We start from the raw sequence: 26232 nt of genomic DNA, 5'->3' as shown, positions 1-26232 counted from the left end.
ATGGAACACAAAAAATACTTAAGAGTGCAGTACTAATGACCTCATCTCTCTTTTCATTAAATGTAAGAGTAATGAAACTTGGCAAAAAATAATAAATTATGACTACAAAACAATGATCAGATTATATGACATTACGCTAGCATTAACAACTGAGGAACAATTGTAAACAACACTTTAAACTTCAAAGTAAGACAAAGACAGTCTATTGCTAATATAATTCTAAGTGGAATGCATACTCACTACAGAAAGATTATTGTGTTACCTTATGTGTCACTGATCTAACCCAGTATGGAACGCAGTCCTGCACTGTGAAGCCATTTAAGAAGCCACATGAAACAACATGAAAGATGTAGTTATACTTTATCAGGAAAATCAAATGTCCAAGAAACTTTATTATTTTAAGACGCTTCAGGAAAAGACATTAAATTATGTTTTTAATAGTCTATTTACAGGTGACCTATGCCTGGTGTAATCTGCAATATCTGATTCAGTTCTATCTGAAAGTTTTTGATTGCAACATGTAAGTGAAAGGACAAAAGACAAGATTGGCATACCTAATGCTAAAAATAAATATCAGTTACAAAATGTCCATATTGTGGATATTGTAAAATATCTTTTTATTTGCAATCAGAAATTCATATCTGTACATGCAGCTACACATACACACACACGCACAAACACTATGATTTTTGTATGTGCATACATGCATGTATGTCTATTATTATAGATAGAAAGATAGGCAGACAGACATAGATACATATATGCGTATACATATATAAGGATTTCTGCCACACATTTTCAGCTCTGGGCTTCATTGCAGCTTTCCACTCTCTATGTGTCTGTATATCTGTAATTTGTAGGCTTCCCCTATCTGTGTAGCCTTTCTCTGGGATAACCAGTTTCTTCCCAAAAATTGCTGACTGGCTGGTTGGTCTAAAGTGTTCATACAGGTTTTATTATTTTATTCACTCCTCCCCTAAGGGCCTGGTACATGGCTGAAAATGGTCCATAAATAGTTACCAGGCATCCAGTCCAGGAGACCATCAAGCAATCTAGACAAAATTCCAAATCACCTCAAAGCACTGTCTGACATGTTCAAGGTCACACAGTTGACAAATGAAGGCTGACAGAATCAAACCTTGTACCACTGGAAGTAGCTTGTCAACAGCTCATAGCCTTAATCCTCTGCACTAACTGGAAGACTTCATACTCTCCTTAAACATAAATTATATATCATCATTACCAAATAAGATTCATGCACTATAAAATTATTTATTTTGCAATATTCAATAATGCATGCTGTAACAATAATATCATATAACATATTCTCATTTTTGACATGGGAACATAGGTTCACAGGTGTGTACTAGGCTAATGGCCCTTGAGCCTTTACAAGCCTAGCCCGTAGGATTACCCTGGCATCATGCCACACAACCTTAGTTCTTAGTGCCTCTGTCGAGTAGAGCCACTGGAATGATCCCTGGGGTGAATTTTCTATTTCCCATCCACTCATCAAGATTTCTCTGGAAGAGGGCCAGAGAGGTGCTCTGCTTGACATGTATGGGAAGTCTATTCCATAGCATGGGCAGTCTCTGGGTTATGAACCTGTCCCTCCAGCATGTTCTGTTGATTGTGGTAATGAGGGTGAGGTCTCAGGAGTGTGTGGTGCGGAGGGATTGGGATTTCTTTAGATGTAGCATTTTTAACAGACCTGGGTCAGACATGGCTTTGTAAGTCAAGCAGAGATCGCCTCTAAGTACACGATATGAGACAGAAAATAGTAGGAGTTTTTGAGTCTGTCCATAAAGGACAAGTGTATAGGCCTAGGATCCTCTTTGTGAGGTACTTAACATGTGAAGAAAATATTACTCACAGTTAAACTATACAAAAATGCAGGTTACTATCATCTGTCTCACTTATTTTGCTAATGATTTGCCTTTAAGTTCATCTGTTGATCGTAGACAACCACCAGGGTACATTTTTTGCCACCTCATGAGTATTAATTCCATATGTTAGTGTTCTGTCTTGAAATTCATTATGGCAGCTGAAACCACAATCTTCTCACAGCTTAGTGGCTTTCCTTTAAATTTTGGACTGTGGTTCCAAATATAATAATCTGATATGCACTGTTTGTTAATTTATATTATTATTGTTAAAGACCTTGTTACTAAAGGGTTTTGAATTGAAAAATGTATTGTCAATCCTATTTGTCACAAGACCCAATAATGCAGTTCAGAAGTGTTTTAAAGACTGTGATCCCCCCTCCCACAGTAATTTAAACCAGAGGGAAACTGGATATTATTAATAAAATATCCAAAACTTCTAATGCAAATAAAATGTTCCTGAGTACACTGAAATGCAATGAATTAATGCAATTACTACATATTTTACAGTGTAGTTAACAGTAAAAATTTCTCTTGTGGGCAGGCAGTTACTAACAATATTAATATAACTGTTGAACACTTAATCCTGTAACCTATTACCCTTCCAGTATCACAGCTATGCAAAAAAACTATAACAATTAAATAAATATATATCAAATGGGTATAATCATATGACAAATTGTTTTAAAATGCTATCTAAATGTAGCCAGATAAACACTGGTGAACCTTTACTTTGTCACCAAAATCCAGAGAAAGAATTGGCATAGTACTGCCTCCATGTCAACCCCACCTTAAAAATGCAAAGCACATCTCTATTAAAATTTTATATCAATATGTTTATAATTTTCTTTCTATGTTTTTGAATAAGGCACACCTCTTATTTGCACATATCATTGACACATGTATAGAAACATATCAAGCAAAACTTTACAACATTGTCATTTGAGTAAACATCTCACACCTTTTCATTGTATCTTTAATTTTAAGCTCAGATTGTACAAAATTACATAGTTCATGTATGTTAGCTTATTTCCATTCTCTTTATAACTCTAATTCAGTTAAGAAACTTTGGTTGACCATATTTCCATTCCAAACACTGAGTAAAGACATCCCCAACATACCACATTAGAATTCTTCTAGCACACGAAAGCACATTTCTTACTTAGTAATTAGACACTTCATCATATATAACAATTCACCAGGTTATATATTATCCTTTAACTATTCGGAAGCCCTGGTGCTCCCGTTCTCCTGTCTGTGCCCTCTGTTCTCACATAATCCATCACCTTTAAATTTCCAAATCTGTGAGATTTTTCTCATATTAAAGGTACAATCTGCCCAACCTCTCTGAAAAATGCCATCAAAAGACCTAACTTTTTTTTGTTGAACTAAATGCTAACACATCATTTTCACTCTATGTCTTAGCTTGTATGACTTTGCACTTAATGTTAGTATACTTAATAAATCATGGCTAAAATGTATCCAACTGGATCAGCCTCCTCATTTGCTATGTCCATGATTGAATAAATATAAATGCAGTCTTTTGGATATCTGTCAATGTGAAAAGAAATACAAATCCATATGATGAAATGTAAACTGAAAGATAAAAGAAGATGATTAATTTACTTTGCTCAAGAGTTGATTTGTCTCCAAGACAGAAAATGGATGACACAGCAATTGCAATACTAGTATCAATTTTTAGTCTCTTGTTCATGTTACATTAAAGACCCAATATATTGTTGCCTTATCTTTACTTCTGTATAAATACAATTGCACCAAATGTCTCACAACCTATCTTAAACTATCTGGATAGTTTCTTATGACATCAGCACCATAAATTACATTATAAAGCATGATCAAATTGTTTTTTTTAGATAAACAATTAAATGTGACCTAAAATAATACTTACTTAAAGTCATTTTAATACTAACACAATAAAATGCAACCAGTTAATGGAGAGAATAATCATTTCATACAATCTCTCACCTGTGACACAGCAATCCCTCCATAATTAAAATTATCTTCTAGATAGACGTCTGATCTATGAGTGTCAGTATTTCTACCTCCCATTGCATCAAGGCAGTAATGCTTTATTAACTGAAACTCATTCTTCCTAGAATCAGAAGTTAAGTAAACTTCTTGTAAAGAAGGAGGCTGCCTATATCTCATAGGGTCTTCTTCCCCATAGTCTGAAGGATGTCCAAATTTGTAATCCACAAATGATTGGGGCATTGAGGACTGCCTCCATCTATAAAATCTAATGATAAAGATAGCTACAATGAAACAAAGAAATAAAGCAGACACAGATATTACAGAGATCAGCAAATACAAAGTCAGATTCGAGTCTCTGTCCTTGTGTTCGGATGGGCTGATAGCATCCAAAAGGGGGTCAGAGAAGCTGTCTGCTATAAATATAGTGACACTAGCGGTGGAAGAATGTGATGGCTGTCCATTATCCTTAACTAGAATGAAAACCGTCTCTTTCATTGGTTCCTTAGCAAGAACTGGGCGGGATGTCCTAATTTCGCCAGTATGATATCCTACAGTGAAAAGATTATTTGTAGTTTTCAACAACTGATAAGAAAGCCAAGCATTCTGTCCAGAATCAGCATCCACTGCCACCACCTTAGTCACAAGATAATTTTCATCCGCTAGAAGAGGCACTATCTCAATGCCTGCAGAAGTTTCATCACTTGGCATTGGGTATAAAATTTTAGGAATATTGTCATTCTCATCTTGAATGAAAACATTCACAGTAACGTTGGAACTTAATGATGGTGAACCACCGTCTACGGCCCGAACTAGGATTTGAAAGCCTCTTAAGTCTTCGTAATCGAAGGAACGCAGAGCATAAATGTTACCATTATCTGGGTTGATGGAGACACACTCGGAGAGTAAAGAGTTTCCTACAAAGCTGGGAGCAACAGAATAAGTAATTTGAGCATTCTTACTGCAGTCAGCATCTCTTGCTTCCACAGTATAAATTAAATATCCAAGCGGGTTATTTTCAGCTACATACACATTGTATACTGGTTTAGAAAATAGAGGTGGGTTGTCATTTATATCTGAAATCTTGAGGCAGATAGTCTTGGCGGTAGAAAGAGGCGGAAAGCCTTTATCAACAGCTATGACTGTAATATTGTATTCAGGAAACTCTTCACGATCAAGTGATCCATTTAACTCCAGTGTGTAGTAATTCCTGAAAGAAGGTGTTAGCTTAAATGGCGTACGTTCTTCTAGCTGGAAAACGGTTTCACCATTCTCATTGGAATCCCGGTCAACAATATTTATGAAAGCAATAACTGTACCAGGTAATGAATCTTCAGAAATATCATTAGAGATGGAGTTAATTATTATTTCGGGAGCGTTATCATTCTGGTCAAGAATGTCAACAAATACCTTACAGTGGGCAGTCAGTCCACCGCCATCTTTAGCCCCTACAGTTATCTCAAACCTTTGCACTTCTTCAAAGTCTACATCCCCAACAGTGACTATTTCTCCAGTGATGGGATTCAGTTTAAACAGAGAATGTGCAGTGTCAGTTATTTTACTGTAGGTATAACTTACTTCTCCATTTGATCCTCCATCGCCATCAGTAGCAGATACTGTAATTATTGCTGTACCTTCTGGCATACCTTCCTTCAGGCTTGCCCTATAGATTGCCTGGCTGAACACAGGTACATTATCATTAATGTCCAGAACGCTTACCTGTATCTGTGCAGTACAGGTTCGTTTAGGGTCCCCATTATCTTTTGCTGTCAGAACGAGATAATGATCGCTGTGTTTTTCGTGATCCAGTGTGTTATTTAGAACAATTTCTATGTATTGGTTGCCCTCCCTGTTCATTACATTCAGAGTGAAGTACTCCGTAGGGTTAAGCTCATAATCAATAAGTGAGTTTGTTCCAATGTCAGGATCCTCCGCGTGACCTAAAGGAAAGCGGGCACCAGGAGAAACTGATTCAATGACTGTCAGTTTAATCACGTCGATCAGGAAAACTGGGGAATTGTCATTAATGTCCTGAACCTCAACTTCCCCAGTAAATACATTCAAAGGATTTTCAGCAAGAGCCTCAAACGTCAGAAGACACAAAGGTAATTTACCACATAACTGTTCCCGGTCTATTGTCTCCTTTATGTATAGATCCCCAGTCTCCGAATTAAATTTAAAGAAGTGGCTCTTGGCTGATGAGGTGAGCCGGAGGCGGCGAGCTGCTACGTCTTTAGGATCGATGCCCACATCTGCTGCAAGATGTCCAACAAAAGATCCGCGTTCTGTTTCCTCCGGCACCGAGTAACGTAGCAGTCCTGAGGTTAGACAATTAAGTAAATAAATTGTGAATAAAAATAGGAGCTGACTGGCATCCTTTCTCCCACGAATATTTGCGTTTCCCATTTCAGGATATCTATGCAGATTACGAAAAGATTATCCTAAAGTTTCAGGTTAAAGCAAAGCCCGGAGTTCCCGTGGCGGGTGACAGTCACCAGTTCTTCCTTTTTTTGTGCTGCATGCAGTCTTTGTGGTCGACTGCTTGAGAGCCAAAATTATTTCAACAGCAGCAAAGCAGGGCAATGTTTCACTGTCTTGGCCAAGGGCGACACTCTGAGTAACAAACAGAAACTGCACCACAGTGCAGCTGAATGAACATTGTCTAAGAATTCAGGATAAAGCTCCTACATTGCTTCAAGTTGTAAACCAAGTATTGATGGATCCTACTTTTCTTAAATTAAATGTAATTTAAAATGTAATAAAACGCTCGGTTAATAATAGATTAAAACTAATGTAAAATATTGTGTTGGTTGTGGAATAACCCAACTCGGGAAGAAAAGAAAAAAAATGTCATACCTCTATCATACCTCTCAACCTCTCAGAGCAAAAATTCTGCTCAAAGCCATAAATAAAAGTGGGACAAAGGCCCAAAAATATGGACACTTTTTAAATATTCCACGTAAAAACTTAGAAAGTTGATAGAATAACATGTTTTGCATTAGCATGAATTTTCTGAAGGATATGAAGTCTGTAACTCAAATTTCTGTCATTATAGTCCAATTTCAATCCTTAATAATCTGCCACTAATTTGTCAGAAAACCACAATTTTATGAAAAATGGACCAAAATATGAGGTAAAAATCTGGACATTCTGCGAAAATATGTACAGTTGAGAGGTATGACTTCTATTTCTATTCTTAGAGTAAATCTCCTATTTTTTTTTCTCATAGTTTAACTCAACTCCTAAACTGCTTCTCTCCCTAGGATAAGGTGTCAATATTGTGTAGTTACCAAAAACCTGCTTGTACTTTATAACATTTTCATTTCTTTGCCCTGGAATCAAAGGAAGGAGGAAAACACCCGGTTTTGTTAAGCATAACTTCTCACATACTTTGGAGAGGAATCTGTCCATGCCTACATGACATACCACAGGCACACACAAATGTGTAGTCTGGTACTGCTTGATATTCTTATACAGTTAATCAGTCTTGCTGATGTCAGGAGCACAGCAGCTGCTGTAAAAAGACAGACATGGAAACTGTTTTCAATTGCCTTATTTGCAGAGAGGAAGACAACTTAGACTGATTCACAACTGTGTCCAAATCAGCCATGTTTTTCACAGCAAAGTGCAGCAAATAGATCAGTCAGTGGTTCAAAAGCAGTTGTCATCTCTTTTGACAAATTTACATAAGCAGCATCACAGTATTGAAAGGCTAAGCTTTAAACTATAGATGTTTGTTTATACTGCTTTACATTTTAAGATGACTTAAATGCTTTTACGTATTTAGATATTTTTTTGTGAAAACAAAGGCCTTATATATATATATATATATATATATATATATATAATATATATATATATATATATATATATATATATATATATATATATATATATATATATATATATATATATATATATATATATATATATATATATATATTGTTTGAAATAGGCTGTCTATATTTTGACAGTCAGTGAAATTATTGCCCAGCTGGATTGCCTGGAGGAAAATAGCAGCACATGTGGGGAGAGGTATGGCAGGAAGGTATGACAGGCTAGGGGAAAGGTAGAAAAGGGATGAAGTTGTGGAAGAGAAGCTGTGTAGTGTACCAACTTCAGAAAGAACAGATGTGAGACAGAGACTGCCAGAGGGGGAAAACAGGAAAGAACATGAGGAACAGAGGAAAATGAGTAGCAAAGAAATAGAGAGGAAAATAGAATCACCGAATTCCCAGAAAGTGTTCTGAAGCATCTGTAAATATTAAGGATTACTAAGACTTCTAGCATGAATGCTTATTGCAAGGCAAATTAGAATTAGTTAATTAAGCAAACTAAAACTGTGCTAATTACTGCTTAGAATAAAGCAGATCATGTTTGGTTAGTTAATTTAACAGTCTAAAAATCTGCAGTAATTAGTTAGTAGTTAAGCAGGATAAATCATGTTTAGTTAATTATATAAAGTATGGATTAGTTGGTGATTTAATTACATAGGACTTCTTGCTACCATAAACCTAAGCTGGATCTTATTAAATGAATCCAGTGGGACCTGAAGACACTTGGAAATGATAAATTAGTAAATAGCTATTGTTGTACACAAATGTTTGATTAAAATACATGACGGTTTAGCATGCTTATGTGGACACACTCTTGGTTCATGATCACATAGCAGATGCAGCAAAGATGGGTACTGCCAAAAAAAATGCTCCCTCCATATCTCTCAAACTCTTATCTCCCAAATCAGGAATAAATCCAGAAATAACCAGGGATAATCAGGAAAATGTTTTAGAATATAACACTGTTGATCTGAGAAGTTGACAAAGTAAGAAACTTTGAATTAAACTGAATTTTCCTAAGTAAAAGAAGTCTATAATTCTAATTATTCTCATTATTTATTAAGTTGAATGCATCACCTTTTCTTCCAAATTTGTCAATTTTAGAAGGGATTAGAAGAGACAGAGAAAAATATATTAAAATGAAATCAGAGACATGCCTGAAAATTGGGGTGTTTAACAGGCAGTCCAGTCCAGTCCCACACTGTAAAAGGGGCATAGCTTGCAGCTGATGACTTTTTGAGTTTCTAGATATTTTTAACACCCTTTTTTCAGAAATGGGAATTTCAGGAGCTGGATGCTTACCTTGTCTTTCTTATTAAAAAAAAACAAACAAATAAATGTGTTCTAACAGGTGTGAGCACAAAATTCTGTTCAGTGTACCTTGAATATTGCATAGTAGACAAAGTTTTAAAGATCATATGTTATCGAAACACCTCCCTCAGATCGACATTTGAGGCACTCTTCTCCTTCTGTAGATGGTTTGACTGCCAATTCCAACTACTTTGTAATAGCAAGCAGTGTGAACTTGAAAAAAATACAGTTTATAGAAGGATGTTCTGCTATCTGCTCCAGCATGCACATTATCTTGATGGTTAGTATTGTATCATGTCATGCTGACACAAATGAGTGAAATGGCCTTTTTTGTTTTATATATGAAAGAAGCATAGTGCAGGCAACCAGATGCAGAGGAGTCTGAAAACTAATTTTCATTAATAAGAACATTTTGTTGAATAACTCAAGTCCATTCTTTACTCATCTGCAAAGGCTGCAGAGTTTAGTGAGATTTAATTAAATGTACAAGTGGGAAAGCAAAAATTTACAACTAGCACTCCACTTTTAAATCCAATATAAATAAATATAGTATATATATATATATATATATATATATATATATATATATATATATATATTTTTTTTTTTAAATGACAGATTGCTTTTAAAAAAAGGAAGAACATGTTGGGAGGGTGGCCTAATGGTTAAGGTGTTTGTCTTACAAACACAAGGTACAGGGTTTGAATCTCACAGGGGATAATTGGCTAGGCTTAAAATGGCTCACAAGGGCAGTTAGCCTGGTACTAACCTATGAATAGTTTATTTGAAAGAAAAACAAGAAACTAAGAGGGTGACATCTACTAATAAACCTGGTAGAGCCTACTGTTGTTTTAGATGCAGACAATGTTGATACATTTCAAACAATCTCTACCTTTGCAACTTCTACACTAGGTATACAGTGGGGAGAGTAATTAGAGGTTTAACAGTGACAGCATTTAGTGGTTTATTATTTCTACTGTCAGTCCTGTGATATATGTATGGGCAAAACAGGTAGACCATTGAAGAAAAGGATATCAGAGCATGACAGGACAGTGAAGGATTGAGACCTGAGAAATTTTTGAGTAGGCACAGTTTGCACTGCATAAGTTTTAAAATGTTACTTTTTGCAAATTAAAGTGTTACAACTGATTTTGTATTTTTATTGGGGGAAGACACAGATTCTATGATGATGAGGTATGATTTGATTTGGTAATGCGGACTCAATACCTTTCACTCACATTGGCTTAATGAAATGATTACCTTAACATGTTTTTAAAAGATCAAATGTTTTAAATACAGATTAAAATTGATTAGCATTGTTTTGTTGTGATTGGATGGGACAATTTGTGCTTTTTGAATACTGCTATAAATATGTTTTTACTGGTACTTCTGAAGTCTAAAGAAACTCAGGTACATCAGGGTGAACAAAAGTACTTACTTCATTAAAATTATTTTCCAGTCCACAATGTGTTATTTTACTTATTACTTTTAATACACTAAAAGTTTTTGGATTTTATATTTTTGTATGTAGTTTTTCCTAGCACTTGCTGAGCACTTTGTACACTGTACTGATTGTGCTCTTTTTACAATTCTAATGAATAAGAGCTTTTCATGACATGCCCATTATCTAGGCTGTCATTTCCTCTTTATGGCATCACCCCCCCCCCAACTACAGGTGGCTGATGTATTCATCCACAGAAATAAGAGGATGTTGTGCTTTCCCACAGTGTGGGTGTTTACTCCACATATGTGCAATAAAGGCCTTGCACAAAACAACTTAGTAGATCCAAGCTCTTACCACCAATGCAACATTACATACATCTGACCATCACAGGGGTTCAGCATTGCTATAAAAAACAAAAACAGCTGCCCTTTTCTCTACAGGATGTGTAAGCTTATGTTACACATTCACTCCCACACTCTCTTTGCAATGCCCAGGCCATTAGTTAAACTAGGTTACTTGCATTGGTGGCAATCAGATATTTATGTCTCTGTACCATATCTGTATACATTTTAATCAATGAATTTGATCTGAGTGTTGGGGAAGCCTATACCATAAGGTTTGGAGACATTGTGCAATGCTGTTCTCCTGTTTCTATTGCTTATGTTCATCTTCAACAAGTTTCTATATCTAAAGCTGGCTCCCAAGTGTATGTTCTGAGAACACCTTTTCAAGCAAGATCAAATAAGATTCAATATTTTAGAATAACTGGATGTCAACTCTCTAAAGCATATGTAATAAAAAGTTTAATGACAACCCTTGAAAGTCTTTCACAGTTGGTCAGGTTTTCCAGTTTTATGATTAACCTTGTTTGTAGTCTCTGCATTTTCTGTCTGAACTAAATCAGTTCGGTGAACACTACTGATCTCAACATTATATTCATTGATAAAGTGAGCTAATAAACTGTATAGTGAAACAACAATTTCCTTCAAATTAATAAACATGCCATTTAGAATCATTCTAGCAAGTGAATGTGTTTTGTTGATGATCTTGGAAATAATAGTCAAAGCGTAATATGTTAACCACTATGGTTCATAAACTATTTTATTTTCTATGTGGATGTTGTGTCCATTGCTTTTTTAATCAACCATTATATCCATCATAAGAAACTCTATGATGCTGAATTTTCTGATTAAAAAAGATGATTTACTGCAAATACTCCAGTTATGGCTTTTCACATCCAACCTGTTGAATGGCAGTATCTTTAATAATATAATCATATTACCAAGTTTGCAGTCATTTAAATGTTTGGTTATCCCCAGTTCTTTATCTGAAAGAAACAAAAACACATAGAAGAACCCCAAAACTAAAATCTATTGCAGTGTTTAATACTTCATTAGATACGGATTAATGACTTGTAACATTGACTTGCTACTGATTTCTAGACAACGATACTCTCAGTGCATTTTGTATTTATAATTAATTTGGCTGTGAATTTCTTTAACAGAATAGTGCTGGATCCTTTAACACATTTAACAACTGTAGCAGGTACAGTAACTCTTCTAGTAGGATTTGTTTTTTCACATTCAAAGAAACTCACCAAACTAAGAAACATGATCTCCCTTTGATGAACCCATACTTTTCCTTGTTGCTGAGTAGTGGATCTACCTTATCATTTTTGGGTATGTTCCATTATGGGCTTTTCCATAATTTTAGTAAGTAAATGAGAAGTGATAATGGGTCTGAAGCTGATGTACCCCTCCCTCTTTATGATTAGATGCTGGGAATGCCACTTGCCAAAGATCAGGAATGCATTCAGATTTTAAGTCTGTCATGACAGACACTGGTTTGGTAAAGCTTTCCTTAATTCTACTGAAGAATACACCTAGTTTTTTTTGCAAGTATTATTTAATTTACTTGATACTGCAATAGTCACATCATTTGTTATACATGGTATATAATTGTCATAGAAATGCCCCATTTTATTTATTTATGTATTAATTTATTTATTTATTTTAGAAAATTGTGCAGATGGGACATCACATTACTGCTTACAGTACAGTGCATCTACTATTCTTACTCTAGTGGTAATTATTTCTCATTCATTCATTCATTCATTCATTCATTCATTCATTCATGTATTTATGTATGTATTAATATAAAATGAAAAAAACACCTAAATATGAATAAGTAAAAGTTCCAAAATCCACTATATAATATAATATAATATAATATAATATAATATAATATAATATAATATAATACAAGTCTACCTTGCTATTTCCTTTAATCCCCAGTTACCAGGGTTTCTTCCAGTTGTGATCATGATTTGATAAGGTCAATTTATTTTGTACTTAATTCTATCTCAATTTGTTTTAGATGTTAGGATTATTTACAAAGGCTATGCAGTACCTTTTTTTCTACTTATTCATTTTGTGGCTCTATCATAAGGATTTGGTTTTGAATGTCCTAGTGTTTCAATGGTACAAAAGTTGAATACAATGATTAATAATTTAAGAGAAACTATCAGTTGCCTTCTAAAGGATTTTGTTTGGATCATTAAGAACAGTGTTTCAATCTGTTTCCAAAAAAAAAAAAACAACATTATAAAATTGTAATAAATGTTTTAAAAATCTAACATAATACATTTATTTTCAATTAACATGATTCTTGTTCTTGACTTAATGTAGAAAATACCACAATCAGTTTTGACAGAGTAAAGATCAATGTTGACTAAAGAAATAATGACAAAACAAGGGAGTGAAAAGAGAGAGTGGGCTTGTTATGATAATATCTAAGATGATGTTTCTCCTTGCTGGAGTCAAAGTAAAATACAAAAGTATGAATAATGTGGGGATTACAAAGTGTACTAAATTAGCATGTGACAGACTGATACATACAGTGAGTAACACAGGAAATGTCAGACAAGAATAAACAAGCACAAACTAGTGATACCATTTTCACATGATCCTCTTTCATTGTTTAACCAACAGCAACATGAAATAGTAACATAAAATATAATGGAATGCTTAGTTATCTATAATAGTGGTCACAGTAATAGCTACCTGAACTGGCAACCTAGGTGTTTCTCCCAGAATGGTGTCTCCTCAACCCAAAGGTGAAAAAAAAATAACAATGTCTTCTAAGTAGGACCCAAAAGGGAAAATGTTCCTCCATTAACAGTAACAGAACTAGCCAAATATCTACTAATAAATAAACATTATTTTGTTCAAATGACCACAGCTGTTTAATAAATGAATACCTGCATTGGTGGTACTGCACAGCCTGTGTCCAAAATACCTGCTCACTTTGTACTGCCCCAGTTATGGATCAGACAACGGTCTCTGTCTTCCTTAGCCTGCTCTATGTCATGAATATCTTATCCAATTTTCACTCACCCCTCTTATTCAATTCAGAGTTTATCAAAAACAAAACTTTAAACTTAATGCTGACCATCCAGCTAGAACTCATCACTGTATCACATCCAAGCAAATTAATTGCACTGAATTCCGGAGTTACTCAGATTTGTCTCAAATGATAGATGAAACAATTGTCCACTCAATAAATGTACTGCTCTACACTCTAATTAAAATTCATACTCTCCTGTTCACCCTCTGAACTCTATAAGTATGTACCTTAGCTGTGTTCCTAATACCTGTAAACACTTGTCATTTCACCTTTGCAATATTTGCCTCCAAATTATGAAATAAATTGCCACTTTAAATGTGCTAAGTATTTAATGTACAAATGTTCAGATCATTGCTAAAACGTCGCTTCCAAATAAAGTGAAACTAAAACTGACTTCTAACTTTTCTCTTATAACGGTCACCTTATCCCAGTTTTATGTTCTCCTTGTATTCCTCATCCTGTGCTTGTTTTTGTCCTTTCTTCTCTCTCACACCCCTTTATATGAAGTTAAAGAACAAGTATATATCATTGATGTGAACTTTTGTAGAGTATGAGACTATTTTCAGACATAATATGGATTTGTCATTCTATGTAATATCTTTACTATGTCATAGCTTTTTTTTGTCTCATGGACAAGTACTAGACAATCTGCAAACCATTACAAGCTTAGCTAATAGACCTTATTCAAGTTTCCTACAGCCAAAAGTAGGATAGTACAAGACAGACAGGGGGGGAAGTTGAGGCCACCCATTCAGTTATCTAAATTTATCTTAAAGGTTGCAAGGATGTTTGGCTTGACAAGAAGTAGAAGTTTGTTCCAGAAGTGAAGGATACATTGAAAAATGACTATTTCACCAACATATCTTATTCATCTGTTGATGAAGGATTAGTTCCTTTATATGGTTATACAAGAAACTATTTGTTCTGCAAAGGAACAGGAGGTCAAAGAGGGTTGGATCTTTCACGGTGTGAAAGGCTACATGCAGATCCCTGTAAAGGAGTGGTATAAGAAAATGAGAAAAGTGACTGGGCTGCAAGGCTGACCAGATAACTAAGATTTTTGATGCCACTGAACGTTTTAGTTAAGAATCTCTAAAGCCTCTCAAGTTGAATCATATGCTCAAAAAAATACATGCCAAAAGGAACCTTATGTTCAATAATGATTCCAATGAAATACCAGTAAAGAGGCATTAAGATTTCCTTTGGAAATTAGGCAAGCCTGATAGAAGGCTTTTCAAACTTATGCTGAGATGTGATAGCTAAAAGATAAATCATCAGCAAGATTGTCTAGAATCACTACAATGGGGTCTAATTGGAGGGGTGTGTCAACTAATGGCATAAGAAATATTTTTGATCAAAATTAACTATGCTACATATTTTTACATTTAATATGAGACCATTTCCTTGCACTAATTGTTAACATAGCATAAACAATGTTGAAGTAATTGTAAGTCAGTGGAAGATCGAAAAACAACTCTCATTTATAGTCATTCACAAACTTAGATAACCATAGGCCATTGGTGTTAGCCTGAAAGTCTAAGAAATGAATGCCATATAGGAGATGATCCAAGACACTGAACCTCGTGGTACACAAGTGGTAACTTTTTGCTTTCAGAACTGGCAATAGCAACCCTAGCCACATAGGTTTCATCAGACAACCAGTTAGCTATTCACCATACAACATGAGGATTAATATTCGGATTTACAAATTTGTCAATACTGCATACATGGGGAATAGTATCAAAGGGCTTGTCCAGGTCCATATATGCCATATGTACTAGGTAACTGCTATCCACTGCTTTGGAGACTTACTCAAAGAAATTAATAAAATTAAAGAGGTAGAACCTCTTTGGACAAAGCTGAATTGATGAGTGTCCAAAGTTAACAGATTTTCAATGTCCTTATTAATAATGCCTGAGTAATATATTCCATACCTTTACATATGTATTTGTGAGACTAATGGAACTATAGTTACCATAGTCTGTGATTTGGCCAACCCATGTAACAAAATAAAATGGCTGTTTTCCAGGCCTCAGGAATGTAACCAGTAGAGATGTAAAGGAGGGGTTTAGAGAGGCCATGTTTTGTACTGACAATCAGGTAACTTTGTATGTTATCTGGGCCCTATGGATGAAGTGTTATTAGCTTTTGAGAAAGTTGACAGGAGTTATTCCATAGCAAGTAAAGAGGGTGGCTGTGACTGTGAAATCTGTGGAATAGTTATAACTATTTGTGGAGTAAGATTTGCACTAAATTTGTCAGCTAGGATATTAACTATTTCCTTTGGGTCAGAGTAGGCAGTATAACTTCCTGACATAACTACAGAAAGATGACTTAATATATTCTGTAGTGAATTTCAATATGCCAGGTAGAGTTGCATTTATTGTATATACATATGCCTTATAATGATACATGTTTTGTTCATCACATGGATATTACTCTATGTAGAAATTTATAGTCTGTGTCTACACAGAAAATGGGTTTGCCTCAGATTTCCAGTAAATGATAAATAGACAAGTACATACATCCATACATACTAATATGCATACTTATAAAACAATTCAGTCTTTAAAAATGACTAAGTAAAATAGGCAGCTCCTATGGGACAGGCTTACTGCAATCATCTTACTTCAAAGTTAAAAATTCCACTAAGCCAACATCTGATATAGTTATTAAAAGATCATAAAAGCTAAAAATGCAACTACTCACTCTACAACTGGTTCATGTTATTTAGTTTTTATACCCATCTTGATATTAGACCCATATTTTGGATGGAGATAAAGTTCCTGTCCAGACTATTCAGCCTTAAGCATTTGTATATACCTTGTTCTTGGCTAATGAGATATTCAGTGAACTTTCAGAAAATTGTTGCCATGTATCTAACAGCTATAGCATCCAAAATTGTCTCCTAGTAAGTGGATTACCTTTTTATGAATATGTTGTCTATACCATTACAGTTAAGAGAAACCTTCAGTGTGTACTTTTTTTTTCAAAATGATATTTTTTTTCTACCTAGGAGCACTGCATCTGTCTGAATGTATTTCTCCATAAACATAGTGCCTGAGGCAGAACCCCCCCCCCCAAAGTGGCACCTTTTGTAATGACTAAACATTGTTATGACTGTAACAAATATCCAAAACTCCAGGAATTGCTAATAAAATAACTTTTATTTAGCATTTTTCCATTCAAAAAAGAAGAGAGACTTCATTAGAAAGTTAAAACATGTTCATGGGCTCAAGTATATATTGTTTTAAAAGTTATATGTGAACTAATCAGTCAGTGCTAAAATGTTCACCTCTAATATTTTATTTTGATGACCTATTAAAAAAGTTCACCTCTAACATTTTATTTTGATAACCAGAAATTTAAAGTCCTTTTGATGATGATGGAATCATTCAATCTAGGACTGTCACTTGCATTCAAACTCAACTGCTGTTGTTCTTCACTTTTCTGCAAAAGGCTACAAACTCTCCTCATCTGTCAGTCAGTACCAATTGATTATAAACAATATATATTTTTTGAATTTCTGGCAAAACAAAACATTCCTTGTGTATATTTTTTCATATCAGCATAAAAGTGAAGTTATGTTTAAATGCAGGCACTTTGATGGATTGAGTGATGTGGATAGTGTTTGTTTACACTTCATCTGGTCTGATGAATGTCCTACAGAAATTCAGTCAAGTTTTTCAGTTACTTTGCCTCAACTTTTACCCTTACCAGGTGTTTTATTTAATTTCCTTGATGTTGTATGACAAAAGAGAGAATGTATGTCTACATCAATACCTTTGTGTTTGTGTGTGTGTGTGTGTGTGTGTGTGTGTGTAGACACACACATACATACACATCTATGTGTATGTATGTATATATAGCTATATATCTATATCTATATATCTATATCTAATCTATATATATATATATATATATATATATGTGTGTGTGTGTGTGTGTGTGTGTGTGTGTGTGTGTGTACAAGAAAGAAGATGTGGGAGTAAATAACCTAAAAAGAAGTGTAGAGTGATTTTACTCTGAGTGTTCTGCAGATGTACATTTGAGAAGTTTGCCTTTTCAGTATGTTTGAAAGCAGGGAAAAATCTAGGTTTTATAATGGGCCCCCTCTGCACTTCTAAATCATATGACTTGCCATGAACCCTAACAACATTGATGTTTTGTATACTGAGCTTTATATGCCTCCTTTTAGAAAATAACTGTTCATCCTGATTTGCTGTAGAACAAATGGTTGAAGATTATTTGCCTGAATGCCTTTGACAAAAAAAAAAAAAAAAAAAAAACAGTCAAAACAGTCTAACATACTTCCTTGATTCTAACTGGATCTCATAAATGAGTGTATTTTAAATGGTCAAATACATTAATATTTGAATGCAAAGTAATCAAACACTAGTTATTGAAACTTACCTTGTTGAAAAAAAATCAAAATATGAAACCAACGAGTTTTGTTTTGTGGTAGGTCAACCAAAACCCTGACATTTCAGTCAGACAGGCTTTGATTACTGGTAGTGTACAGAAAGTTTTTTCTAAGATAGTAATAGAGTTGGGATTAGGGTCAATACATATTAGAATCCCCCTCTACCACCTTACTAATTTGTGCTAACCCTATCCCTACTCCAATCCCCAACCCAACACCTACCTTAAACAAAAAAAAATGTTCCATATCACTACCGCTACACAAGACAGTCAGCAACACATATGTACAACACTAACTCTATCTCTGTCCCTGGTCCTTACTCTTATTCTACCCCCCCCCAAACACATGCACACACTCTCACACCCAAAATGTCTAAATGTTTGGGCATTAAAATCCTGAACTCACACTTACCTTACCCACACACACATTTGATCAAACTTCTTTTGACATCTTTGCCACTTGACAAGAAGCAGGTTTGATCAATTTTATAAGCACTTCACTTTGTCAACCAACTAACTATTCAACAATGTGAAAGTAACCCTCAAAGTTATAATGTTTAACTTTCCTGTGCCAGTCTCTTCAAATATCTATTCAGCACCCCACAACTATCTCTTTTCAACTTCCTTTGGTTACTCCTGTTCCATTTTTTCTTCATATCATGTTTAAATTCTCATTAAGTGTTGGGTTAAAGTCTCCTCATAGTCTTATTATACTCTTCTAACCTCCTGGATGACTTCTTCTACTCCTTGAGGAATATTTAATAATAAATCCTCTTTAGTAGAGACATAAACGCTTACTATCCTCCACTACTTCTCCCAAATGAACCACATTCCTTCCTCATTTGCCTTGTTTTCTCTGAACCTATTTCCATTTCCTGAATAAAGCTGTTACTCCTCTCCTGTTTTCCCTCTGATATGGTGTGCCTGTACCTATACAACATTTATCATCACTAGCTTTCTTTAGTCCTTTACCTTAAGCTTCATTTCTTTAAGTAACATTGTGTCCACTTTTATCCTGTGCACCTGCTAACATAATTTCTATCTCTTAACTATATTAAAAAATACCCCCTATATTCCATTTAAGAGTGCTTTTCCCTTTCCTTTGTATGCCATCCCCTACAGCTGGACTAGATGGATCTCCCTTCCTCCCAGTTCTTGGCCACTGGTTGGACTTACACCCAGCATCTCCATGCTGCTGCCCACTTATGTTCTTATGAAAAAGCCTACAAGTGACTTATTGTATTACTTCTCCTTTCTCCTTGTGCCTCCCCCTACACATACTGCCCTCATCACTACTTGTTGTCTGTCCTTTACTTTATGCCTTTGAATCTGCTAAAGTTTCTTACTTATGTTAATACTATTTAGCAGTTGTATCTCCTGAGATGATTGCTGTTTTTATCACCTCCTGTTATGTTGATTTACCCCCAGACCTACACATGCTGGCACTTGAATTCTACATTTATCCTGGCTTGAGATTATGTTTTCTTCTCATATATTCCCATATATTCAGAAGTGGATATTCCCTTCCCTTTCTTCTTGCCTTTACATTCTTTTGCTATTTCCAGTCATTCCTCAACCACTACCCCACACTCTTCTTCCTTCTATCATTTCAGTCATTTACCTTCCCCAACCTCAAACCAGATAACTACCATTCCCTGGGTTCAAGTCTCCTGTCCAAAGTCGCTCGCCCCCATCTTCTCATAATGTTCTTTGAGTGTACTAGTTTTTGTAATGTGCCTTTCTGTTCACTTGACTTCTCTGTCTGAATAACCTTTGCATTGTATTACCCATAATATATATATATATATATATATATATATATATATATATATATATACACATTTCTCAAAATAGTTTCTCATCATTATATAACAACAGCACTACAGTGTAACATTATTTACATGAAGTGTACGGATGGCAGTATATCACTTACTTATGAATTTATAGGTTTTTGCACATATTTTTAAACAGGCAGGCATTAATCATCTGAGCTCCTCCACATCTGATTATCTCATATTTCATGTTATTGCCACAGTCTGTTTTGCACTACCTTTAGACCTGTGCTTAAGAAACCTCCTCACACCATTCAGTCATGCATTGTTTTCCAAGTGACTAGTACTGCATCCAGTTGCTGTTCTCTATATTCAGCTAACAGAGGACACCTTGTCTCTGGCTCATACTCCCCATTTAAATTTGCTGTTGGGGAAATGCACTTTGATTTAAGACTTTTTCAGGTTAAATAGGACAAGATACTCCTGACTTAAAAGGAACCTTTGTAGCCACAATTGCTGCACTTACATGTTTTAAAAATTTACACTGGTGGCAAATTTTTCAACCGAGACATAACAGTAGGGAGGTTTTCCAAGAGATTAAATGTCACAGATGTCATGGTAACAAGTCCAATTATGTAGACATGATGTGGGATTATCTTGTAGCTCAAATGGCATGGACAAAGAACAGCACACAGCCTCATGGTTCCTTTGGATGGATTTACGATCTCTAGGCCATAAAGACTTTTGGTTGTTGGGTTTAGATACCACAGACTTTGCTCTGGGTTTGGGCAGACTTTGAATTAGAGCTTGCACTAACGGTTGTTGCTGTAATGTTAAAGCTTTGGCAGCCAGATTCCAAACACATCAATATGTAGCTATTTATATATGAACATACATTGCATTGTTGTATTTAGTAAACTCCTAAAAGTTAAAAGCTTAAAAAAGACTGGACTACTTTTCTCTTTCATTGGGACATTGATTATGAATATTAATACAGGTATATATATATATATATATATATATATATATATACATGTTATACCTCTCTTCAAATACTTATTTCATCAACATATGGGAAAAATGATCAGCTGACCTGACGGAACATTACTGACTTTTCCTGAATGAGATCATGAACAGCAGCGATTGAAAAATTTGCCCTTTCCTTAATGTGTGTATGTATATATGTGTGTGTGTGTGTGTGTGTGTGTGTGTTTGTGGGTGTATCTCTCTCTCTCTCTCTCTCTCTCCATATATAAAATTATCAATTTCAACAATTGGCTAAGCTTCTGGTGTCATTCAAAGGGGATCCAGTGTCTGTAAGCCTTGGATGACATGCTCGACAAGCCACGCTGCTTCGCTAGAGATGGCCTGCACCTGTCACCCTTAGGCATTCGAATACTGGCCAAGACTCTTGCCCCCCCCCATAGTGCCTTTGTTAAGGAAGGCTTAAAAGACAATCCCACCGCCGTAAATAGCACAAGTAACAAAAAACTGAGGGTAATGCTACTCAATGCCAAAAGTCTAAAGCTCAAAATGCGCGCACTCGAGGGACTCCTCAGTAAGGAGAAAATTGATATATTTGCAGCAACAGAAACCTGGTTTAAGGCTCCAAAGAGCACCCCAGCACTACCAGGCTCTCATACCATACATTTTGGCCACAAAACCCGGACCGAAACACAAAAGGCGGGGGGGTATCCATATTCATCAAGGATACCCACACCTCCAGGTTAGTGGCACAGCACAATGCTTTAGAGATCATCCACGTGCAACTAACAATGGGCAAAACTGCTATTCAAATTATAGCCTGCTAGAGATCACCCACCATGTCCCAGGACCCTCACTCTGCATTCCTGGAAACATAAAGGTCCTAACAAACACCCTGATATTGGGTGATTTCAATTACCCAAACATTAACTGGGAGAACTACTCAAGTACAAACTCCCTTGCCCAACATTTCCTAGAATTTATAAACTCAAATGTCCTGAATCAACTGGTCAACACCCCCACCAGAGGTGACAACATATTGGACCTGGTCATTACCAACATGGGCAACCATTGTTCCACACCAGACGTCAACCCCTCATTGGTTAGATCTGACCATAAACTCATCACTCTGGATATCCACATTCCACCACCACCTCTGGTCAAAGAAATCACCATAAGATACTTTTGAAACAAAACACTGAAAAACAGCTGAGAGAATCCAGAAATTAATGTAGATGCTGTGAAACCTGGTCAGTGACCACTCAAAGACCACCAGGATGTAGTTTCAACCACCAAAATTTATTGAAGCGCTTTTCGTCTGCTTCATAAGCAGACCTCTTCAGAATACATTAGAAACAATCCAACCTACTACATTTAAAACCCAAATTAGTCATCAATTAAGTGTACTAAGTGTTAATTAAAAACCTTAAAGGCAAAAAAACTATATACAAAGTTCCTCACAGTCAATTAAGTTGACATTACTTCTTAGAATATACACAGAGCTATCATACTACTTTTCAAATATCTAAATACAAGAACTACGTATGTACGTTGAATAAAAATTAAGTAGATTAAATGTTGTATCAATGAATTAAAATGCATAGTGATAAAACTAATAAAACAGGTGGACTATGAAATATAGGAATAAACCTTATAAAAATGTTGTAAAAATGTTATAAAAATGTTTATAGGGATGCAAATGGAATTGAACAGATCCTAAATATAATGAAATAGAATATGACATTCATTTAAATAGTTAGTTGAACAAAAGTATGCACCCGGTTCGTAATTCCTTATCGGGGTGCTATATAAGATTGAATGCATATGTCCAAATACAATGCATTTTAGAGCAAGTGCATGTACGTGAATGTAAATAAATGTCCACCCGTACCACAAGTGCCCCTAAGAAATGTATAAGGGTGAAAGCACTAATACCTACAACTACATTTTAAGACTTAAAATACTCAACAAACACGATATGGAATTGTCAATCTAAGGGGCTTGTGTATTTAGCCATGTGTACATCCTGCCCAAGCTTCTATGTGGGGAAAACAGAAAGGAGATTAAGGGACAGGATGTACGAACATGGCTATCAAATAAACACTTGTAACAACAACAATGCCCTATATAGACATATGCAATTGTCTACTAACTGCAAAAGTTTCAAATTCTGTATTTTGGAAAAAGTACTAAGAAATCCTAGAGGAGGGAACTATAAGAATTTGATAGAAGAAAAGGAGACTAGATGGCAGATTAGACTGCAAGCTAATATACCTCCTGGATTAAATGAAATTATATCCATTAAGCCTGTATTAATTAAAAGGGCTGAACAATATACGTAATATATTGTATGTATAAGCCTTGTACAATTTATTTCAAACATTTCATTTTATGTGATTTTTATAATATATATGTTACATTTTCTATGTTTTTATTTAGGACCAAGGATATATCAATTAGTTGTGTTTTTATAAATATATATATAGGAATAATTTCTGAGATATACATGGTTGCTATTGTTTTAAACAAAATGTCTGTTGATTAATTAAATGATGACATCAGATATCAGATGGTATTTAAAGGGGATAATAATGGAGAATGTTAGATTCTGATGAAATCCCCATGAGGGGATGAAAGAGCTCAGTCTGTGTTTTAACAGTGAATTAAAAGTTATTTAACAGCAATTCCTGGCATCGACAGTGTTTTATTCGATTACTACGATATGGAACATGCTTCATTAAGACCTGGGAAATGTCAAAGAAATCACCATGAAAAACTTTTCAAAATCAAACTTCACTTTACTTAAGACCGAGGTGGGAAGTTTCAAAGCCCCCATGCTAAAGGATGACACTGTCCAAGCTGCAAAATCCTTTACTAATGCACTCTACTGGCACATAGAAGAATGCATGGATCATGCTATCCCAAACAAAACCAAGACTCACTCCTCCAAGAAAAGGAAACCAGTCTGGTGGACCCCTGCCATAAACAAGCTATACAATAGAAGGAGGAAACTAGTACAGAAAAGAGTAAAATCCCAAGAAGGAAAGACATCCCTGATCAGCATCAGCAAGAAATTATGTTTCCTCATAAAATCATCCAAGGCTAGCTTCGAAAGAAAAATTGCCATGGACTCCAAAGATAACCACAAGGCATTCTTTAGCTATGTCAAGAATCTAAGTGGCAATTCTCAGATCTGCTTGGAGTTAGTGCAGAATGGCACAAAATACACAGAACCGACCGATATAGCTAACATCCTGGCAGACAGGTTCAGTGCAAACTTCACCCCCCTCTCACCCCCAAAATGGCCCATAACTATTACCAGAAGAATGTAGTGCTCCTGAAATCACAGACACTCAGGTTAAAACAGCCCTCTCCAAAACCAGAAATACAGCATCAATGGGACCAGACGGTGTCCCAGGCTGCATCCTACATGAGCTCAAAGATGAAGTAACCCCTTACCTAAACACACTGTTTAAACTCAGCCTCTCCACAGGCTATGTGCCCACAGAGTGGCACACAGCAACGGTTATTCCACTCCACAAAGGTGGAGCCACAACAGACCCCGGGAACTATCGCCCTATAAGCCTGACTAGCTTGGTCTGCAAAGCTATGGAGTGCATCATCATGGATCTCATTAACAGGGACATTGGGAACCTCCAAACACTGGACCCTACCCAGTTCGGCTTTATTAAGGGCAGATCATGCCTCCTAAACCTGGTGGACTTCTTTGAGACCGTTACCAAGGCTACAGATGAGGGAAAGGTTTTCCACACAGCCTACCTAGACCTCGCAAAGGCCTTCAACACCATTCCCCACTCAGGTATTATAGACAAGCACACCAGCCTGAACATAAACCCCTACATCAGGAGATGGGTTGCAAACTGGCTCATGGACAGAACCCACATGGTAAGAGTTGCTGAAGCTAGGTCTGACTCTAAACCAGTTACAAATGGCATTCCCCAGGGCTGAGTCCTAGGACCCCTCCTGTTCGGCATATACTTCTCAGAGGTACAGGCAAGCACAGGTGGACTATGGCTGACTAAGTTCTCAGACGACTGCAAACTAGGGGCTATAACTGACTCTCCAGCTGACACAGACATCCTCCAAAAGGGTCTCACTGAGACAGATATCTGGTGTCAAAACCATGGCCTCAAGCTAAATTCCAAAAAGTGCATAGTCATCCCCTTTGAAAAAAACAAAGTACCCACAAACTATCACATAGGTGGTAGCCCCCGAAATACAGAAGATGTAATAAGGGATCTGGGGACCTAAATAGTTAGTAACCTCTCCTTTGATAATCACATTGCCAAAGTGGTTAGAAAATCCTTCTATGTGGCCCACCTAATCACAAAAGGGTTTGTATCCAGATCGAAAGAGGTCATTGGGCCCCTCTACGCATCAATCATCAGACCCATCACAGAGTACAATGCCCCATTTGGGATGTACCGTAGAAGACACCTGCAACAACTGGAAAGACCACAGAAGTACCTCACCAAAAGGATCACTGGCCTAAAGCAGATGCCCTATGCAGCTCGACTGAAGAAACTCCAGCTGTACTCGGTTGCATACCGCCTACTCAGAGGTGATCTCTGCCTGACATACAAGGCCATGTCCAACCCAGAATTGATGGACATGCTCCACCTAAAGAAAACCATATCCCCTCGAGCCACATGCTCCAGGGATCTAAACCTCACCACAACAATAAATAGGAAGTGCTGGAGGGATAGATTCCTGTCCCAGAGACTTCCCATGCTCTGGAACAAGATTCCAATCTACATTAGGCAGAGCTCCTCGCTAAACCTCTTCAAGAGAAACCTTGATGAGTGGATGGGAAACAGAAAGTTTACCCCAGGGATCACGTGGATCTGCTGGACAGAGGTACAGGGAAGTAATCTAAGGGGGCGGCGAAAGCCAACACATTCCAGCTAGGCTTATAAATGCCCTCGGGCAGATAGTCTAGTACCTACCTATGAACCTATATATATATATATATATATATATATATATATATATATATATATATATATGGGTCTATATTACCTAATCAAAAAACCCTTTATGTGAATACCTAAACGTCGACACCTATAACACGAACCATGAAAATCCTGAATGCACTAAACAGCTAAAAATAAAATAACGAACTGTCATAGTCGGCCAGCCCCACTACCCACTTCATACTACCTACC

General features: G+C 36.0%; 3 protein-coding genes across 3 annotated transcripts in view; all 3 read right to left on the bottom strand.

The window, feature by feature from the left end:
* LOC122799780 (protocadherin gamma-A4-like) overlaps nucleotides 1–26232 on the bottom strand; it is a 639989-nt gene that overhangs the window by 543121 nt on the left and 70636 nt on the right. The window lies entirely within an intron of this gene.
* LOC122800103 overlaps nucleotides 1–26232 on the bottom strand; it is a 200789-nt gene that overhangs the window by 145454 nt on the left and 29103 nt on the right. Inside the window, exon 3 of the mRNA XM_044069626.1 lies at nucleotides 3870–6190. Within this exon, the coding sequence (XP_043925561.1) occupies nucleotides 3870–6190 (2321 nt within the window). The remainder of the gene's footprint in view (nucleotides 1–3869; nucleotides 6191–26232) is intronic.
* Nucleotides 2842–6403, bottom strand: LOC122799783 (protocadherin gamma-A6-like). The gene has a single exon (XM_044069077.1). It carries the CDS (start codon nucleotides 6276–6278, stop codon nucleotides 3849–3851), a length of 2430 nt encoding a protein of 809 aa, XP_043925012.1. The 5' UTR covers nucleotides 6279–6403; the 3' UTR covers nucleotides 2842–3848.

Source organism: Protopterus annectens, chromosome 4.part0, assembly GCF_019279795.1.
Source record: "Protopterus annectens isolate FY-2018-M chromosome 4.part0, PAN1.0, whole genome shotgun sequence".
Lineage (NCBI taxonomy): Eukaryota > Metazoa > Chordata > Ceratodontiformes > Protopteridae > Protopterus > Protopterus annectens.
Note: the sequence above shows the minus strand (reverse complement) of the source record. Positions and strands in the feature narration are given on the sequence as shown.

Coding starts and splice junctions, on each gene's coding strand:
- LOC122799783 (XM_044069077.1), bottom strand. CDS start 6,278: ATGGGAAACGCAAATATTCGTGGGAGAAAGGATGCCAGTCAGCTCCTA.